Genomic DNA, 21,151 nt, shown 5'->3' on the forward strand with positions numbered 1-21,151 from the left:
AGAGTTCAGACATAAGAAAAAAGTTGCGCCGTATAGACCAGAAATTCCATACAGGCCGTGTTTTGGAGGGCCAGATTTGGCCACCAGGCCATGAGTTTGATACTTCCTTTATAAGGTGAAGTGCAGTCGAGTCTTCCTGGTGAATAACATGATTTATTAATTCGTGCTGAGATGACTCGTGTAACGCTGACTGACTCTGGTTAAGCTGTCGATACAGTTAGCTGCATCACTGAGAGGTAACTGACCAGCAGGTTTAACATCCCGTGAGGCAAAAACAGCAACACGCTTTTCATCATACTTTATTCAGAAGGTCTAGAAATAGAAGAAGAAATATACAAAACAACAGCTGTTAATCTGTATAAAACGACCGCGTCCTGATTTGTCAGTGTGTGACATCATCCATACACTGACGACGAGCTAGAGAGGTAAATATTACCGGAACAGGCTGAGGAGAACAGGCGGTCCTCAAACATGAACAAGGCACATTCTCCGCCGGCATCATGCATGGAACATCAACATGAATCGCAGTGTGGACCTCTGAGCGTGGGCTTCATCACGGTTAGTTCTTTATAGGGAATTTAATAAATTACAACAAAAGACTATGCACAGTTTCAGTCACCAATATATTACCAGCATCCGTTCATCTGAAAGTAATAAGATGTCACACAGACCATGGTCATGACACCTATTTCATCTGCACGATGAGCCTTTATATCTTCTATATCAGCCATAAAACTGTAGCTTGATCATGACTACAAGACTCTGGAACATGTGTGTGACAGCCACTACACTATTACTGCCGCAAGGTATTCATTTAAATCATGCTGCTCTGTTTTCCAATGGTGGCAATAAAAACACAGTACGCTTTGTAAAGCAGCGCATGGATCTTGAACACATATGTGACCAGTATATTTCACATGAACTCTGTGCATGATGCAGGATGAAGGCCGTGATGTGATGCAACACTTCTCACAGTGTTTCGTTCAGTTTGATGGTCACTGCTTTCACCTCTGTGTACTCCGCCAGCGCATACTCGCCACTAGAGGGTGCAACACACAAAGTTATTCAAACAAAAAGTTCATCGCCCAAAACGTCAAGGATCGACTCGTTCTTACAGCTCGCGTCCGTTTCCTGACATCTTGTATCCTCCGAATGGACTCTGGGCGTGGAGGGCATTGTAGCAGTTTACCCTGAAGACAGACATTTGCTTTTATTTCATAGACAATTTTAAGATGTTTATCATCATCAATTAAAGTATGAAATAATCTCAGATCGTCCACAAAGTCGGTTCTGTTGAATTACAACGCTAAATACGTGTAAATCTAGTTCCAAGTGACTCAAATTCAGAGCAAGACCTTCGCCTCAAACTCGGCCTCAAAATGATTCATAAGCCATGAAAAAACATTGTACAGTAGCACCTCGGTTCTCGACCACAATCCGTTCCAGGCGGCCGTTCCAGAAGTGATTTGTTTGAAATCCGAATCGATTTTTCCCATTACAATGAATGGAAAAAGCAATAATGCGTTCCAAGCCTTAAAAGAGGCTTTTGTAGGAGTGAATGTAGAGTGTCTGCTGCAGGTGCGCTGTTCCTCTATGTGTGTGGCCGCTGCATGTGGGAGGGGTTGCCGAGTGAGTGAGGTCTCTCCAGAAGTGAAGAGGTGCCCGGTGCGTGTCCAGCTCTGAATGTGCGCTTCTGTGCAGTTTGGCTGTGACAAAGTCATAAACCAAGTCACGCTCTGTCCCAGACTGGCCTCATCCCTGTCCCAGCTCCAGCCCACAACAGGACATCAAACCCTGGAGTGAGCGCTCCAGCACCTCCCCTGTGACACTCTACCACGGTCCAGTGTGGAGACAGGAAAGGTTTTACACCTCAATATGAAGAAAAAACAGTCAGTAAATGTAGCTAACGGGACACGTCTGCATACAGAGGCTGCGTTATACACAGTAACAAAGCGCGTCGTGGGTCAGCTGGTCGGTCCGCGCACGTTATGTTTTTACCGGCTTTTGTCGGGACGCCTATGGAATAAACTCTTTTTTGCTGACCAATTGTCCAGCGATGATCCAATGCCTCTCCAGGAGAGAATAAACGGAAAATGTTCCAGTCGTTCTCACTTTCTGACCATTATGTCCAAGAAGAAGGAGCTCAGCAAGGATCTGCGTCAACGTCTTGTGCAGGTTGACAGTACAGGAGACGGATCCAAGGCCATATCAAAGAGTGCAGAGCATCATCAGCCAGCAATAGAACACTGTTAAGAACCTCAGAGGGCGGGACAGGAAGCATAAGGTGTCCCCCAGACTTGCTAGGAAAAGCTGTCGAGAGGTCAATAACAAACCCCGGAACCAAACAACCAAGGCCCGGAATGGACAAAGGTGTCACACTCTACCATGGAACAGGTGCAAGACATGTTTTTCTGAGATTATGCCAGGGGTGTGAATAATTCTGAACATGGGTGAGAATCAACTTTCGGCCATATATTTACTGGCTTATGAACAGTTCAGCCACTCGTAAGCTACATAAGACATGAGCTCCACAGGAACTATATCTTTTGTAAATGAAGAATCTAAAACCGAACGCTTTTTTTCATGGGGTCTGAATAATTTTGAGGCAGAGTGTAGGTCCTGCTGCCGCACCATTTGAATGCAGGTTGAAAAGCTCTTCAGCTTCAGTATGGGAAGAGAAATGCCGAGCCTTTGCAGGACGGCTGGATGTTGTGATGGTGACAAGATGGCGGGGGCGGTTGACCCACTTATAAGAGCCGAGTCAGAATCTCATTGTCATTCAAGCAGTCCATGAAAACATACTTTTTTTTTGTACACATGGAAAGAAAACCTCTGATCCTGCATTGCTTCATTTTCTTTAAGAAGCAACAGCATTGACTGCAGTTGTGGGACTCACCAGACGGTGCCAGTGTCGAGGGCTGAAGACACTGCCAGAGCTCGGTCCACACTGGAGGTGAACACTGCCGACACCAGGCCATACTGGGAGCTGTTGGCTCGGCTGATGGCCTCCTGCTGGCTCTTAAAGGTGAATATACACAGCACCGGACCAAAGATCTGTGACAGGAAGAACACGACTGCCTTTGAGGCGAGGCCCACACTTGTGTGTGGGAATAAGAACATCGCAGATGCATTCTTGCTAACTAAAACTGAACATAACTGACAACAAAAACACGTCATTTTCCAACCAGTTGTCAAATCCATGCACTTGAAAGCATTATCAACTTAAACTTGCGTTAAAACAGAGCGTCAGAGAGGAAGTCAGTACCTCTCAGACACCATCTCTGCAAGTTCTGCGTATAATGTAGTCTGTTTTGTAGCATTCATTGGATCGTCTTATGATGTTACTCAGTTCCTTCATTGCTAAACACAATGTTGCTAAAAAAAAACGAGTTCAAACACATTAGGTTCATTAGCTTGAAGTCACACCTCTGTTTTATTTCAGCTGTAATTATCGTGTAATAGAAGGTCTCTCAACAGCGATGGAATCTTGGGTTCTGGCGCTCAGTGGCGCAATTCCCTTCCATGTCAGGGTTTCTCAATTTGTTTTCGGCTGCATGCTGAGCTCACCTCTTCTTGTGCGATGCGCATGTGGTCTTTCACTCCGGAGAAGATGGTCGGTTGAATAAACAGGGTGTTTTCGCCCTCCGAAGCTCCCCCGCACTCCAACCTGGCGCCCTCTTTCTTCCCGCTTTCTATCAGGTCCATGATCTTGTCAAACTGCTGCTGATCGATCTGAAGCATGAAGAGGAAGTTGATTGTAAATTAAAGATGCGTTTTCTAACCGTATCACCGAAGTTATAATTGTGTCCAAACTGCAAACGCACTCTGTGGCGTCCAAGTGATTTGATGTAATAATACAATAACGCAAAATTGACTGTTAATAACTGTAGACATGTTGATTTACAAAGTGTGTTTGAACCGTCCTCCACTAGTTCATCGTAAATATCGCCACCGCTGCCTGGACTGAGCATCATAAGGGAACCTCTGACCTGCCTGTTTAAAATAGTGAAAACTACTTTGTGGGTAGAATACCATACAATTGTCAGCCACGCTACTGAGCTTTGGGTGGTGAGCTAATCCGATGAGAGAGACTCAGGAGAACCGCAACTCCTCCAGAAACCAGTTGCCCCTCAATGCCTCCCTGACGAAGTGCTATAGACATGACTGACTTGGAGGAGGCCCTGGGTCAGATCCGGGAAACGCTGGAGAGGGTTCTATGGTTTTTATCTGGTCATCTTGTCAAGACCGAAACACAGTACGTGTTTTTCTCTCAGATTGGAGGACGGTTGAATAGACACGTCAGCAAGAGTCGTGCGACTGAGGCCCGCCACATGACTCCTACCTGTGGTCCGTGCGACGTCCGAGGATCCAGCGGGTCTCCTACTGCGATCTTCTTGGCCTTCTCGACGCTGAGACGTACAAACTCTTCGTGTATGCTGTCTTGAACGAAGACACGCGACGCCGCAGTGCAGCACTGACCCTGGTTGTAAAAAGCTCCTTTCTGGGTTTCCTCCACAGCCAGGTGCACTGCACGTGCAAACACAAGGACACCACTGAAATACCTCAACTCCAGCAGGAGGACGTCCGGTCACAGATGTAACTGAAAGTCTCCGTACTCACAGTCGCAGTCTGCGAACACGATGCAGGGATTCTTGCCGCCCAGCTCCAGAGTCACTCTCTTCAGGTTGCTATGGGCTGCTGCGCTTTGGATGCTCTGCCCGACCTGTTGGGTGAAGAGTTCAAATCATTATTTAAAGTTAGACACCATATTTCTGAACCAAGAGCGCCATCTAGTGGCCTGACACTGCAATATTGCCTCATGACAGCTGATCACTAGTCAGCAGTTAACCTACACATCTAGAGAGCCACTTGCTGTCACCGACTATTTAGAGTCACCAACAAAACACTGTATATTTCTGCGTGTATTTGGACTGTGGGAACAATCCAGAGATTCTACAGGAACCCTCCACATGTAAGGGGCGAACACTCAACTCACTCAAATCAAAATGGACATGTGTGGTCTGCGCCAAACTCTTCTCTGGAATCGAACCCCCTTGCTGCTGCACAACAGCACGGTGTCAACAGAAAGTCATGCACTTCTGTTCATCTTTTCTCTTAACACAGCAAGGCACTGCACTATGACTCCATTTGCCACCAGAACAGGAGGCAATAACGCTTTCAGCGCTTGACTTTGACAACAAAGTCTTCCAGGCTTTCATGCTGTCATTACAAAGTTTATTGTCATGCCAACTAAAAAAGGCCTCAGGTCTTCACCAACAGCTAAAAACATCAATTGCTGGGCTTCATCAAAAAAAAACAAACACTGAACCAATTCACTATTTACAAAGGCCAAAAACCTGGTCAACTACTGCCAACACCATAAGCATAAAAAGGTCATTACCTGCAACAGCCTCTCAGGACAGCTAAAGCAAAAGCAGTAACTATTACACAGTAACTATTGCGCCCAGATTATTATGATCTTTTAAATGTTATTTATGCATTTGGATATTTATTTTTGCTCGTCTGTTATGTTCTATGGTCTTCATGATATTTCACGTAAAGTTTTGGCATCATAATCATGGGTTCAAATGTTTTTTACCGTTTGACTGGGCAGACAAGGGGAAGGCAGAGTCATAAAAACATAACTAGGACAGATGCTTCTCCCGAGTGATGGGCAGATGAGGCTTCATGAAACAGTGTTGCAGGGTGGATGAAACAGTGTCCTCATTTTCAGAGGCCACTAGATGGCGCTCTTGGTTTAGAAGTGATGTGAGGTTTCATTGAATGAGTTGTTCAAGTCCAAACATTTCACAGCAGACAGCGCCATCTGTTTCATGAAGCCTCACCGACCCATCACTACTTGTCCCCACTGAACGACGGTAACTTCTCATTTGACATTTCAAGTCTTTCAATGGAGCAGCACAGACCTCTGTAGAACCAGTGAAGGCCACTTTGTCAACATCCATGTGGTTGGCGATGGCGGCTCCCGCGGTGGGACCAAAACCAGGGACGATATTTACAACGCCAGGAGGGAACTCTGCCTGAGACAAACGGGACACAAAAGACGTTCTGAAAAATGTGCGGCACATTTAGTAGTCGTACTAGGTCTGCGTGTAATTCTACCATCCTGGGGTTTGACTCATACTGTACGTACATAGCAAACAAACCCAGAGCACCGTGATAATAAAAGCCGAGCTGGCTAAATAAAGAAAAGGCACAGGATGAAGAAACCTTGTTTACATGCAGTGATGCCAGTACTCCGTTACTTAGTAACGCGTTACTCTTGTATCACCACCTTTTTCAGTAATGAGTAACGTAACCTGTTACTATTTCAAACAAGGTATCCAATTAATGTGACTTCTCTAAGTCACTGCGTGTTATTGTTGTTGCGATTGTCGGGAAGCAAAATATTACCATTGGCTTTCTACAACTGCGTCTTTGGGCATGATGTAATGTGCGGGACACGGCAGTTACGTTTGCAGCTCACGTGTCAAGCTGCCGGCTACACGGCAGTAAATAACAGAGGCGTGAGGAGAGAGATGCAGGTTTCTAGCTGAAAACACAGAGACTACTTTGAGTTAGTGTCTGCTGTAGATGACAGTATTAACCCTGCGGAGTCCACCAACGCACAGAAATAATCCGGTTAAAGAGAGCGAAATAAAGTAGCCTCGCAAATGTGTCGAACGTGCGGACTCAAAAAACTTAGTTAAAAGACATGGATGCTAGATTTTTAGACTTTTATAGATTCTTTTTCTTTGGTGCAGGAAGAAACAGTGCTGATGTGATGTACTGATGTTGCATTTTCTCTTGAAAGTCAGAAATAAAATGATCCTCTGGTGCGACGGAGCGTAGAGGCGAGTCACAGCAGCCACTTAAGTGCAACTACTGCCTCCAGGCGACGAACAGGAGACCTGACACACTGAGACTCACTAAACTTTTGCCTTGTAGTTAAAAAATAGTAAAACAATAATAAATCATTGCTTCCATTTTATTATATAAATGGCAATATATCACTTTGTTTTGTTTTTCATACTTGTTGCTTTTTGTGTGTGATTTTCGCTCCAATGGTTTCGAGTGTGTCAAAGCAAAGCATTGACTGTGCATTCATAGAACTGGAAAAAAAAGACCCCAAACATGGAAAAACGCTGGACCCTCAAGAACGCCAACCTCAAAACTGACATAGAAGATATTGTTTAGGCGATGAGAGCTGTAGTAAGTGACTTGTCATCTAACTTAGTTACTTTTGAATTCAAGTAATCAGTAAAGTAACTCAGTGACTTTTTGAAGGGGTGATCAGTTTTTCAAAGCAGCTGTGGCAACACTGCTTCCAAGCTAGAACCAGCAGTAGAACCCGACCTCTTTGATGAGCGATCCAACGTGGAGGGCAGTCAGGGGGGTCTGCTCCGCCGGCTTGATGACCACGGAGTTTCCACAGCTCAGCGCCGGGGCGATCTTCCACGTGAACATCAGCAGGGGGAAGTTCCACTGGCGTTTGGGAGAGGAGACAAAAGGAATTCGATGAATAAACAGCCTCAGCCTTCCAAGCGTGATTTCACCCACAAACATTGTCCTGCGCTGTCACGGATTTTCCTCCCAAATTGGAAGCAAGTCACTGGCCACTCAAACCCAGATTAGACGGCATTATGTGTGAGCGCTGCGTATTTATTGTTTGGGCATTGTAAAATTTAACAACACTAACGGGAAAGACTCGTGCCCATTATGGAGCTGGCAAGTCGGGAGAAAGGCTTCTATTTGCCTTCTGACAATGACTCATGTTGTGCGAGCGCCAGCTGTAATTGCACCACATCCTTCAGTATAAGGTTCACTTTTATGATATAATCTCTCATGTCCAACAACAGGCGTGTTGTTCCCTTGTTGCCAAAGCAACATTAGAGGTTATAAGCTTTTGCTCCGAAGATAAAAAACTGAATGGTCGCATTCTGTCAAGACGTCGAAATTATACCCTCACGTCTGGGTGCCTTTGCAATACAAGATGGTAACGCACCAAACACCACCCCACCCTCTATCTGATTTTCTTGTTATCAAAAGAGAAAAAAAAGTGCCTTCATTTCAGCGTGTAAAAGAAGATCTAAGCAGGTGGGAATCGGAGCTGTGTGCTCTTGCAGGAATCGCCCGGCGGGGATGTGAAGAGAGCGGCTCTTGTTTGGGGCAGAGCTGGCATTAAGATTAGGTTTCCGTTACATTTAGCAGAGTTTCACTCTCATGTCCAGACCTTGCTCTGGATTGACAGTCACATGGTGGGAAGTGCAGATGTGTGTTCATCGGGGGTTTTGTCCGTGGCACAATGCGCCGGCCTCGGCTACAATGAAAGGACTGACAGCATGTGAAGCAGCTTTCCATGACAAAATAAGTGTTTGAAAAGAGGAAGAGCACTTTTTGGTTTGCTGACTCAGCCTGATGCTGCAGTCAACCAGAGCCTTTTGATCAACAATGCACCACGGCACTTTTGGTTCATTGAAAAAATCCCGGGTCACACCACCAAAGGAACCTGGGCCAAAGTGCACAAGTCCTATAGAAAATCCCTATTCATTTGTGAAACACTGTAGCTACTGACACTCACTTGTTATTTTTGCCAGGATATTTGCAGACACAAATGGCAGAAAATGTATCAGTTTCAAATGTGTCCAGAAAGGGGCAGCAATATGGCAAAATATATCAGGATTTATTTATGTATTCGCTTACTTTAAATAACTGTTGTTATGGTTTTTCTCTTTTGCATGATTTTATTCCATTCTTTGCCTGAACTTGCTTCATAAAAAACATTCTTCTTTCTCTCCTCACATTTTGTTGTGGGTTTAGTTTTTCACCAACTTGTAAACCACAAAGCGAACTGTGACAGTCCATGAGTATCAGTAAAGTTTGGAAGTGAGACGTCAGGTTAGCTCTGTTAGCTCTGCGGTGCAGACAGTCTTTGGCATGGTGGCGACTCCGACAAGGATCACTCCCTCCCTCCCTCCCTCCATGGTTCTGTGGTGAAAGTGTGTGGTCCAGTTAGAGGCGCATCAGCTTTAAAAACAGCAGGAAGTTGCGCATGTGAGCGGCTTCTTGGCTGTGAGTGTGTGGGAAGAGGAGCGCCGCGCACCACAGCAGCGCTGCTTTGACTGAGGGACAGATCAGCGCATCAACACACTGGAGCTCTACAGTAGAGTGAAGAGAAAGAATGGCGGCCAATCCATGCAATAAGCTAAGTAGCAAACAAGCTCAAGCGTTTGTGCAACTCTGCGTAATGTTGGATGAAGTCAGAAAGATCACCCAGTGAAGTACGGCACAAACACGATTGCAACCATGGCTGACTGAGCAATATTGTGTGGCGGCTCTATTCTCTCAACTGAGCCATGAGCAGCAGCATCTCTGAATCCATATTCAATCTATACTGTAATAACACTTGTTATTACGGTATAGACAATAACTGAGAAGCATTGACTTACAGGAATTATGGCGCCACATACTCCAACAGGCTCGTGTTTGGTTAAACACATGAAGTTCTCATCTGCAATGAAAGAGAGCTTGAACATCCTGAGCTCACAAGAGACAGACAACATGATGGAACATGACATGGAACATAAAACCGTGAGGGTCCTCTGTGAGCGGAGGTTTGAAAATTCAAAGTTTAACAGTCCTCCAGCACTGGACTGCAGAGGCTCAAACTCTTGGGTCAGTCCGAACCTGATACACTGCAGTAAAGCTTTCGTAAAGCCCCTTGTTAAAATGAATAAATAATGAAAAAAAATCACTGAAAAACAATGACCAGAAAGTGCATTCCAAGCAGTGTGACTGCTGATGATGTCACACAGCTGGCATGTAGACGCCAAAACATGATCACTACCTCCTGCTTGGCCTCTGGATATCAAGTATTATCTCTGTTATTAACATATATTTTCATTACTAATGCTTGCTTTATATATATATATAGCTATACAAGCTTGTACAAGGATTTTAATTTTATAAGAATTTCAAGTCCATTCAGAGTCGTGGAAACCCTGGTCATTGTGGAGTGAAAAACCTCCCTGAACCAAAGCAAACAGATGCTTTTGTTTGCTTTGGTTCAGGGATGATTCCTCCATGTTTGTTGTTGCTGTTCTCATCCTAGCTGCCACGTGTCTTGTGCATCAGTGAGCAGAGAGTGATGGACTTTTCACTGACTTCCTCCAGAAGGTAGTCATTGACCCATCCATCCTCAAGATTTCAGTCATCATTTTTAGGGGTTAGTTTGGTAACAGAGATGCTAGCGGTCCTCAAAGTGCTGGGGAGGTGCAGGTTTTTGTTCCGACCCAACAAGCACACAACCAATGAGGTATCATCTGAAACAAGCAGCACCAGACTGCTGTGTGTGCTAGTTGGGTTGGAACCAATCCCCTGCACTTTAGGGACCGGTGTTACCACCCCTGTGCCTCTGCATGACTTTTAGATTTTTGGGTGAAAAACCTATTTTCAGGGACTATTTGGGGTCATCAGTTTATTGAGCATAGAAGCGAACATCAGTCCTAAACATTATTTAAAAAAAAAGGGGGTGGGGGAGTTAGCAACCCCCTGGCTGATTTATCAGGAGACTGCACTGGAGCTTAGTCGCACAAATAAACAGTCTCTCATCTCTGCATCTCCTCCTGGAGTCTGCTCCTCCGGGGATTATCCAACTTGAGTCGGCGAGGCGAAGCAAATCCTCGACTGGCTGTTGCACCTCACTGATCACCATCTCTTCCTCTTCCTTTGTCGCCTCTCAGTCAAACTATTGGGATGTAATCGTGAGGAAAAAGCTCGCATGTTTTGTCTGCGAGCCGGAGGAGATGCTCTGACCTGATCTGACTAGAGGGCGGAAGAATTAGCAGACTGGAGCAAATACCACCCGCAACTGAGGACAATAACCGCTCTGAGCGGCGTCACCTGCGGCTCTTGATCACCGCTGTCGCTCTGAGGCAGGGGCTCGCTTCACTTGGGCGGGACAAGGCTCTCGGCCGAGCAGTTTTACTCAGGAGATTGAGATGTCGACAGGAAGCATCCCAGGATCCTGTCTTTCATTGACTTCAGATCAAAGCTTGAACAGTGCCGTGATATCATCAGCATAGAAGTCTGTTTTGATGGACTTGACTACATGAATCTGAATCTGCTCGACCATATTTGGTGACTCCTTGAAATAAATGCACTCCACGTCAGGGTGTTAAACCGACGCAGAAGCACTTTTCAACAGAGTATCTGAGACGCTGGAACAGTGTACATTTTTGTGACACTCACCTACAGGCAGACTCTTGCCGTGGATCTTGTCAGTCCAGCCAGCAAAGTACCGAAGGGTTTTGATGCTCCCATCCAGGTCGATGAAGTAGGACTGCAGGAAGGGCTTCCCGGTGTCGAGAGACTCCAGAGTCTGGACATGCGGGACGATCGCTGGTCAACATGCTGTCTCATTTGCATTCATGTCCATACTGGCTAGTAGCTACTCAGCACTTTTCACTTGCATGCAAACTTCAATAAACACATTATGAAGGTGACATACATTTTTTGTGGTTTTAATTTAAAATAAAATAAAATGAGAAAATGGAACTGTTTGTTTGAATAATATTTGTTGGTTAATCCGCTACTTTTTTCTCGTGCTTAGAACCCTGCAGCTTATACAGCAACACGGCTCATATCTGGATTTTTCCAGGCTAAAGAGCCTCATGCTGCCAAAATATTGAGCCTCCTCACATCAAACCCATGACATCACAGGTGTTTTATTGACCTTAAAGCGCTCAAAATGCGCTGTTTTGTCACACGTGTCGGCAGCTCCGCCCACAGAGCCGATCTCCTGGAGGAGCGGAGACGAGAAGCAGCAGCTGAGACCAGCTGTGGTGTCGGAACTTGGGACACATTTTGAGCGCTTTAATGTCAATAAAAGATGTGAGGAGTTGATGGTTCCAGTTCAGAACATTGGCCAGTTTGTTTCAAGAGTCAGTCTCCATGCATCCATGAGATCATTTGAAAAGTATCTGACTACATTTAACAAGTGATGTATAAAAAGAACAGGTGCCTGAAAGGTGGTGAAGCTTCGTGAAACAGTGAGGCTCATTTTCAGTGCTCACTAGATGCACCACCTACTGACTTGGACAGAGATGTGCCTCGCACTAAACACAGTGCGTGGCTGCTAACCAATATGGTTGCTGATGCCCAGTATCAGAAGACCTGGATCAGAGCAGGGGAATACTTGAGTGAGGCTGTTTGGCAAATACATGAGAGCAGGCGCCAACAAGTTGAATATATTTGCTTCTAAATACTGCAAAGCAAACAAGTTCAGATGTTTCCTCTCCACATTATTAGCAGGTCAGAAACACCCACATAACTGCAGCGGTCTGCGCTTCAACACATTCGGGAGAAACACAATATGGCCAGTGTGGTAAGTTTCCGAGACACGACTTCCTCAGGTTGCTACCGGGCCTGACACATCTCAGATATAATGAGGCTAATAACGGCTGCTGTTGAGTCCAACAATAGTTACGTAAGCCTGGCTGAGTTTATGGGGCACTTTCTCTGTTGCTAGGACGTGACAGCAGGGAAGGTTGCTTATGTCAGCGTTCTCTGGATAAGCACGCCAAACCCGAAGGAATATCATATCATCCAAGTCCTCCGCAGGCGATTCGGTTTCATCGAACTACACTACATATATTATTGTTATTAGTTAGGTTTTAAATATGAACAGGGAAGGTCTGTTAACAGAGACATGAAGTCCAAGCTGCAACAAGAAGACGACTCTTGCCACCTGTTCACGAAGGGCCTGCACGTCTCATTGTTGTCGTCTAATATCGAACCACCGAGTGCCGTGGTGCCGCGGACACTGACTCCACCACCGAGACACTCTCTGGCCTCAGCTTCTGCTCCTCATTTGCCCCAACATGGTTTGGAGCCGAGCGTCGCACCACAGCATGTTTACAATTATCCGTCACACGCGACTGCTGGTGAGGCCTCTCACAGATACGGGTCCTAATAGGAGCTGGCAGCCGAACACAGGACACGGTGGGGATTTCTGTCTCTGACGGAGCGCGAGAGGAACATCCAGCAGTCATTACCGAGGGAAGGTGCGGCCATGACGTCAGGCTGTCATCTGGCGAAAACAGTGATGCACAACTTTTACAGTCAAAAATCACAAGTATAAAATAAGCCCTGGCTTTTGGTGACTTCACTTCACTCTCAATTTTCCGTGAGTATAGTTTTGTTTTCAGCTCAATTTACACACACATAGGTGCTGGTCACCTTTGTGTTTCACAAATCACCGTCTCTCTCTCTGCTGTTTGTTCCAGTCACAAGTTCCGTCCCAGTCTCACAATCCTGCTTGCACCTATCAGCAGCGCTCACTCTCAGACTCACACCCTTTCATCTTCCTACCTGTCTCACTATCAGACTCACACCCTTTCATCTTCCTACCTGTCTCACTCTCAGACACACTCTTTCTTCACTTCCTACCTGTCTCACTCTCAGACACACTCTTTCTTCACTTCCTACCTGTCTCACTCTCAGACTCACACCCTGTTCACTTTCTACCTGTCTCACTCTCAGACAAACACCCTCTTCACTTCCTACCTGTCTCACTCTCAGACACGCACCCTGTTCACTTCCTACCTGTCTCACTGTCAGACACGCACCCTGTTCACTTCCTACCCGTCTCACTTTCAGACCCACACCCTGTTCACTTCCTACTTGTCTCACTCTCAGAGACACACCCTGTTCACTTCCTACCTGTCTCACTTTCAGAGACACACCCTGTTCACTTTCTACCTGTCTCACTCTCAGAGACACACCCTGTTCACTTCCTACCCGTCTCACTTTCAGACCCACACCCTGTTCACTTCCTACTTGTCTCACTCTCAGAGACACACCCTGTTCACTTCCTACCTGTCTCACTCTCAGAGACACACCCTGTTCACTTCCTACTTGTCTCACTCTCAGAGACACACCCTGTTCACTTTCTACCTGTCTCACTCTCAGAGACACACCCTGTTCACTTTCTACCTGTCTCACTCTCAGAGACACACCCTGTTCACTTTCTACCTGTCTCACTCTCAGAGACACACCCTGTTCACTTCCTACTTGTCTCAGTCTCAGAGACACACCCTGTTCACTTTCTACCTGTCTCACTCTCAGAGACACACCCTGTTCACTTTCTACCTGTCTCACTCTCAGAGACACACCCTGTTCACTTCCTACCTGTCTCACTCTCAGAGACACACCCTGTTCACTTCCTACCTGTCTCACTCTCAGAGACACACCCTGTTCACTTCCTACCTGTCTCACTGTCAGACATGCACCCTGTTCACTTCCTACCTGTCTCACTCTCAGACTCGCACCCTGTTCACTTCCTACCCGTCTCACTCTCAGAGACACACCCTGTTCACTTCCTACCTGTCTCACTCTCAGACACACACACTGTTCACTTCCTACCTGTCTCACTCTCAGACACACACACTGTTCACTTCCTACCTGTCTCACTCTCAGACACACACACTGTTCACTTCCTATCATCTCACTGTCAGACATGCACCCTGTTCACTTCCTACCCGTCTCACTCTCAGAGACACACCCTGTTCACTTCCTACCTGTCTCACTCTCAGACACGCACCCTGTTCACTTCCTACCTGTCTCACTCTCAGACACACACACTGTTCACTTCCTACCTGTCTCACTCTCAGACACACACCCTGTTCACTTCCTACCTGTCTCACTCTCAGACACACACACTGTTCACTTCCTATCATCTCACTGTCAGACATGCACCCTGTTCACTTCCTACCCAACTGTTTTCCAGGCATCAAATCATTTTCGTCTTCGTTGTTGTCTGGGTGTCTGATCCCCTGCAATGGACGTATCTTATCTGTACTTTTGTGAGTTTATGTGACCAGTCTTCGCTCCCGTGGAGTCATATATTGACGCGTCTTATTCTGACGCCAAATGGCAGCCTTCTGCACTGCATGTCGACGGGTTAGGGGTTTCAATGCACTAGGCATCTTGCGCAAGGGGGGAGCGTGAGGCAAGGGGAAACAAAGAAAACATATTTTACTTTGCCTTGTTCTTTACTCAATTCTATGGTGGCTGGGAAAGCTCACAGCAAATGAAAATTAGCGCAACAACATTAACACATCTGCAGAAGCCACAACAAATTCAGACGCTACAACGCAACGGCATTTAGCCACAACATTGCTAAACCACAACAGAAGTTAGTGGGCAAGAGCCGCGGCTACTGTTGCCAAGGAGCAAATGACTGAGGAAGAAAGTAGAAAAAGATTTCGGAAAAGCACGTTTAAATGTTCGGTGACGCAATCTGGTTTTCACAAATCTACTATGTTTGACACTTTAACCGTGTCCACTAGTCCATGTGTAGTACATTCGCTCCAATTTCACCGACAAATAATTACAAATAATACACAATGAATGCCACTTGCACGTTACAATATATTGTCCTGTTTGTGGTGACTTCCGTCGTGGTTTATGTTGCGGGTAAATGTTGTAGTGTTTGATTGTGTTGCGGCTTTTGCAGATGTGTTAATGTCAGCTCATGTTGCTGTGTTTTGGTTGTGTTGCAGCGTGCTATACAATTCCCATGCGCTCACCAAATACTGGAACCTTTGTATCAAAAAGTGGAGTGACAACAGTCACTGTGTGAGGCAGGTAATATGACCACTGTGACTTCTGAATGTCAATTTTTGACATGAGAAATGAGACAATACTCGTGATTCAGTTAAAAAGCAGGAAATGTCGATGGTCCCTAGGTTGATTTCTAAATTCATATACAGTGGTGGGGTTTAAATCTCCAGCGTGAGGTGTCGTGCCAGAGCAGCTCTGATGGAGGATGTTGTCATGTTGGCAGCACTGAAACCGAAGGATATGATCCCTGTATCCCAGCTGTACACGGATGAGAGGAATTCTCTCAGAATCATGGAGATCGGGTTTTAATAAAGTGGCTTTCCAAGAGTGAATCAAGCTCGAAAAAAACGTCAGATTCCCGCCCAGCTTGTTTAGAGACAACAACAATCTCAGCTTGTCGTCAGAGTCCACGCCTTAGCAGCGTTTTGCTCTGTTGAATTTCTGTCATCGATATACTTTAACAAACGTTTGGCTCATAAACAGTAATAGTACAGTGATGTAGATGTAATCTTTTGTGATGTAGATGCTATTTAGTGCCTCTTTTTTTGTCCATCCGTCTGTGGTGAAAGCAGCTGTCCATGACTCTGTGGTGCTGTGGGTTTCTGTCACTGACCGCCAGCAGGGTCCGGTCTCGCTCCATCAAGTCGGCCAGCTTGTGCAGCATCCTCCCTCTGCTGGACGCGTCCATCCGCCTCCACACTGAGCCTCTGTGCTGCGCCGCTTTAGCCGCCGCCACCGCTTTGTTCACATCCTCCTGTCAAGGTTCCGAAAACATCGCATGACCCCCGAAACACGTCTTCAAATGGGGAGCAGCGATTCAGGTTGGTTCTGAAAACCAAACCACTTGACTTCACTGCTATTCTGTCGTGGGATTGTTGCCGCCTTCTTTCATGAGTTTGATAAAAATTTGAATTTCATTTTCCTGATCACCTCTTTACATATCTGCAGTAACTAAATACAAACCACAGAGGCAGACTGACGCATAGTGACGGAAAGTCAAATTAAATAAGATTAAATTCCAATTGAATTTAACATCAAATTCAAACTGAATTCAACATAATTCATTGTTAATTTTTTTCATATATAATTATCCTTCGGTGGACTTGATGTATTTAATTATAATGGATCAGTTAAATAATAAAAATAAAAATTTCCCATTGAATAAACAGTCTGCTGACGTCCTCATGTGACTAATAAAAATAAAGCATTTGATGATATAGCTTGAGAATTTTTCACACTTGGTTGTGCTCTGATCATTTCTGACATATTTAACGTACCACAGAGAAAGTGAAAAATTTCAGGACATTTCATGGTAGACCTGGTTTTTGAACAAAAACAATAATTAACCCTGCACATCGCATGTAAGGAAACCGTTTACTAGTACTTTACTCCTTGTTTTTTTATTTTATTATTATCTTATTAACTATTCATCAAATGTCGTTTTTGAATAGTGGCAACAAAAAAACAACAACCAATATTTATACTAATATTTCATCATGCTTCATTTGATTTGATTTTACAGTGCGATATAGATTTTTGCGTTTTTTAAAAGGTATATTTGGGGAGTGCTGTTTCTGCAACAATCAGATTAATCCAACCATTTGTCAAATTCCTGTTGTGCATTTTAGCAAAAGGGTAAATAAAAATAATATAAAATAAATGATGACAAATATTTTTACATGTTTGTTCTGGTCTCCAGATTAGTAATGATGATCACCTTTATTTTGAGATAGAAAAGATAGTCTATATATTGTAGACATTGGTGGCTCACAGTATAATTACTAAGTAACAAGGCAGTTTTTCTTGGATTCGAAAAAAAAAATCTCTAACTATGAACGTAACTTCTCTCACATATGAACCAACATGTTTACATTTCCTTTCAAAAGGCTTTTTTTAATAGCCGCCAGACTTTTTTTTTAATTAAATATATTGGTCTTCAGTAGAAAAGTAAAAGAAGAAAAGTGTATATTGAAGTAACAATAAAACAAACAAAGATTATATGAGACATTATTTTGAGACATTGTTAACCTCGCCTGTCCCTCAGCCCTCACATGTTAACATGTAAGTATTAGATAGCACGTTCATAATGGTGTAATTACTGTTATATTTCTGATGGTGCGACAGTAAAACTTGAACACGTATTACATATAAAAACAAGTGAATCTCTCATGATAATGGGGCGTCTTCTGGTACCTTGTCGGCCTCCTGCACGTCACAGATCTTGGCTCCGGTGGCAGGATTGTAGGTTGCAAAGCTCCGTCCTCTGCTGGACATCAGCCACTCGTTGTTGACAAAAATCTGCGAATCAAATGAGACCATGTTGCGGCGGGACTTTGAAGAGCCTGGCTCCCTGCGGGCTGCATCCCTACCTTGGTGTGCCTGACCTCCGGGACCTTGACGGGCTGGGGAAAGGTCCCAGGCGGGGCCGGAGTTCCGTTCTCGGCGGTGCCGTTGTGAGCCATCCTGATTCACTTCCCAGCCGGTGTCTGTGCGCTCCGTCCATCTGGGCACTTTATATACAGGCGGCCGTCCCTCCTCACAGCAGCCGGGACTCCGCCTCTGTGGGAGAGTATCAGCAGCTCTTATCTGTGGACCATCTTGTTTTACAGGGACCTGCAGCGCATGCCGTGCTGAAGAGGCCCCGGTCTGAATGATCGCCTCACCCGGGGTTATAGAGCACTGTTACCCCCCTGCAGTCACTGTAACACGGAGGCACGGTTTCTAAGCAGTGAACTGGTCGTTTCACCGCTGTAAACACAGCGCCTCCACAGTTCAAACCTGGAACTGAAGCATGGTTGTCAGCAGAATCTTCGACAAGCAAAAGAACACAGCACAAATTCAAATGTTAAAAATGTTAGAACTTTATTAGTCGTCCAGTGGAGAAATGAACCCTCTTCAGCTAGTTGTTACCACCAGCTAGTGAAGGGTAGATGAGGCTTCATGAAACAGTGTCCTGTTTTCCAGAGGCCAACGGATGGCGCTGTCTGCTGTGAAATGTTTGGACTTGAACAACTACTTCAGTGAAACCTCACATCATTTCTAAACCAAAAGCGGCATCTTATGGCCTCTGAAAATGAGGACACTGTTTCATCCACCCTGCAACACTGTTTCATGAAGCCTCATCAACCCTCCAGTCCCCACAGGCGAAAAAGTTCAAAATGTTTTCAAAATCTCTCCATTCTTGAGAAGGATTTTTCAGTCAGTGTGGCTGCAGAATGAGCTCCGCTTTCTTCCTTGCTTAGTCTGTGTGCTGTGCGAGCAAGTTCCAGAGCACTACTGACACCTGCTGTTCCACTGAGGTCATTTGAATTTGGAAGTTAATGACCCCAGTAAATATATGAAATAAATACTCCACAATATTGGAGGAGGCCTGCACTCTCTGAGGGGCTTTCTAGCTGGTTCTTTGAAGTTTTTTATTATATAAAAAAAGCTAACTACATGCTTCATGTTCAGTTGATGTTAGCCCTTGCTATAATACTTCAGATTTCCTTCATAACAAAGCAGGACTGGCTGGAGTCAGTTTGCAGGTGGACGTGACGTGGCCTGACTCTTGTCCCGTTCCAGCTTTCCAGCATTAGACTAGGGTCCTCACAAGGTAGAGTGGAGCTCAAAATACCCCTGAGCAACCAAAAGAGTGGCTCCTGTTCATGAGCACCAACTTTTGTTGAAAAAAAAACCAAAACCCTTGACCCATGGCGCTAGCTTTCCGCGGCTCACCAGCCAAACGCAGCAGAGTGAGGCGGGGTGTGTGAATCCTTCCTGCAGTTCCATATTTACATTGCAAGACGGCGGCTTTGATCAGGCTGCGTCGCTCCAGTGGAGGCGACTGCCGCGCGGCCGTCAGCCATGCAAAGGTGTGATGAGTTGTGATGGTCCTGCTCGAGCCAGTGTTTGCACCTGGGCCTGGTGGAGCTGAATGGAGCAGGGCACATGCAAACAAAGCTCCAGCGTCGCCATTGTTTCCCCGTCATCGCCTCTTGTCGCTCCTCATGTCGCAGTTTAATGAGGACGGCGAGCGTTCGCTGGCTCATTTCTCACTTCAGCAACTTTCTAACACTCCCTAATGAGAGCCAGGGAAGAGGCTGAGAGAGTGTGTGTGTGTGTGTCGGAGGGTCAGGAAAGCCTTTGGCCGGATAAGTCAAAGACAACAGATGCAAACTATGGAGCCAGACGATGCAAATCAGCAGGAGGCAGCACAGAAGAAGAGACTGGATTTCAGTTGGAGGAAGTCACAAACCAGCGGCTCCACATGCGTCGTGTTTAAGGGTTGTGTTCCACAGTCGTACGTTTGTCCTCCCCATTCTTCAACTTAGTCAACTGCGAGAGGAAAATTCAATTGTCCTCGTGGCTTGAAAATATTTGGATAAGAATGTCAGTTTTATAAGAATGTCAAGTCCATTCAGAGTAGTGGAAACCCTGGACATAAAACCTCCCTGAACCAAAGCAAACAGATGCTTTTGTTTGCTTTTGTTCAGGGATGATTCCTCCATGTTTGTTGTTGTTGTTCTCATCCTAGCTGCCACGTGTCTTGTGCATCAGTGGGATCAGTGGAGCAGGAACTCCTGCATCAACATGGGCTGAGAGATAAGACAATGGTTTTCCTATTACTCATATCTCCATTAACAGAGAACTCGCTTTCTTTGTGGCTTTGGACGCCATTTTTTTTATTGGCTGGAACTAGGCAAAGCATTCTGGGTAGTCTGGGTATTGTTCTATCCTCAGGTCGGTGCCGGCGAATCTCAAAACCGAGGGAGATGCTTTCCTCCGTCTTGCTCCTTAATTTAACTCCCTCAGAACCGGGATAGTCCTCTTCTCAAAACTCAAAATTCCATGACAGTTAAAATGGTTTTTGACACAGGAAATTGGTGCTTCATCACTGTCAGAGGAAATTCTTCCTCAACTAACAGCGACTCACTAACATATGCAGTGGAACCATGTCACTGACCCTGAATGGTGTCGACCTACACAAACATCAAAACAGCTGCATAAAAGCATGAGATCATTTGTTTAGTGGTCATGTGTGACTGCACCTGTTGTCTGGGCCTGCGCTGATACGAACACTTAGGAAGGATGAAGTACGACAACATACCATTTCAAAAGGACAACAATTGACAAACCTTCTGACAGAGAATGAAGTACTCAATTGTCTCTTAATTCCTTGTTGGTACTCGCCACACTGCAGCCATGTCTGCTCAATTACACATAAAAGCACCTGCTACGAGCGTATTGCTTGAATTGCTCGCACATGTGATCACTTTTTTCCTCCCTGTACACGCAGGCTGAGTTGTGTGTGAATAATAAATTGTGATATTTTGCTCCTATGAAGAGCCAAACCTTTGAGTGCTTCCTTGACAAATGACTTTTGAGGTTTGCACAAATGTTACAAATACAAACCTTTAGTGAAGTAGTTCATTACTATAAATAAATATCTACATGTACAGAATATAACTATATTTTAGATGAGAAGGCTTAATATGTTTCACTTTGTAAGACAAAGAATTTTAATTTCAAATTCTATAAAAACAAT

At 45.2% G+C, this 21,151-nt stretch overlaps 1 protein-coding gene across 1 annotated transcript; it reads right to left on the reverse strand.

The window, feature by feature from the left end:
* Positions 1–290: 290 nt before the first annotated feature.
* On the reverse strand, positions 291–18,106 carry aldh1a3 (aldehyde dehydrogenase 1 family, member A3). Its single transcript, XM_053853848.1, has 13 exons — positions 17,994–18,106; positions 17,818–17,922; positions 16,238–16,378; positions 11,251–11,380; positions 9,450–9,511; positions 7,357–7,485; positions 5,928–6,041; positions 4,621–4,723; positions 4,343–4,527; positions 3,568–3,732; positions 2,897–3,054; positions 1,116–1,190; positions 291–1,039 (listed from the first exon to the last, which is right to left on the reverse strand). The coding sequence occupies exons 1-13, from the start codon at positions 18,084–18,086 to the stop codon at positions 970–972; spliced, it is 1,530 nt and encodes a 509-aa protein (XP_053709823.1). The 5' UTR covers positions 18,087–18,106; the 3' UTR covers positions 291–969.
* Positions 18,107–21,151: the final 3,045 nt, after the last annotated feature.

Source organism: Synchiropus splendidus, chromosome 1 (genome assembly GCF_027744825.2).
Source record: "Synchiropus splendidus isolate RoL2022-P1 chromosome 1, RoL_Sspl_1.0, whole genome shotgun sequence".
Taxonomy (NCBI): domain Eukaryota; kingdom Metazoa; phylum Chordata; class Actinopteri; order Syngnathiformes; family Callionymidae; genus Synchiropus; species Synchiropus splendidus.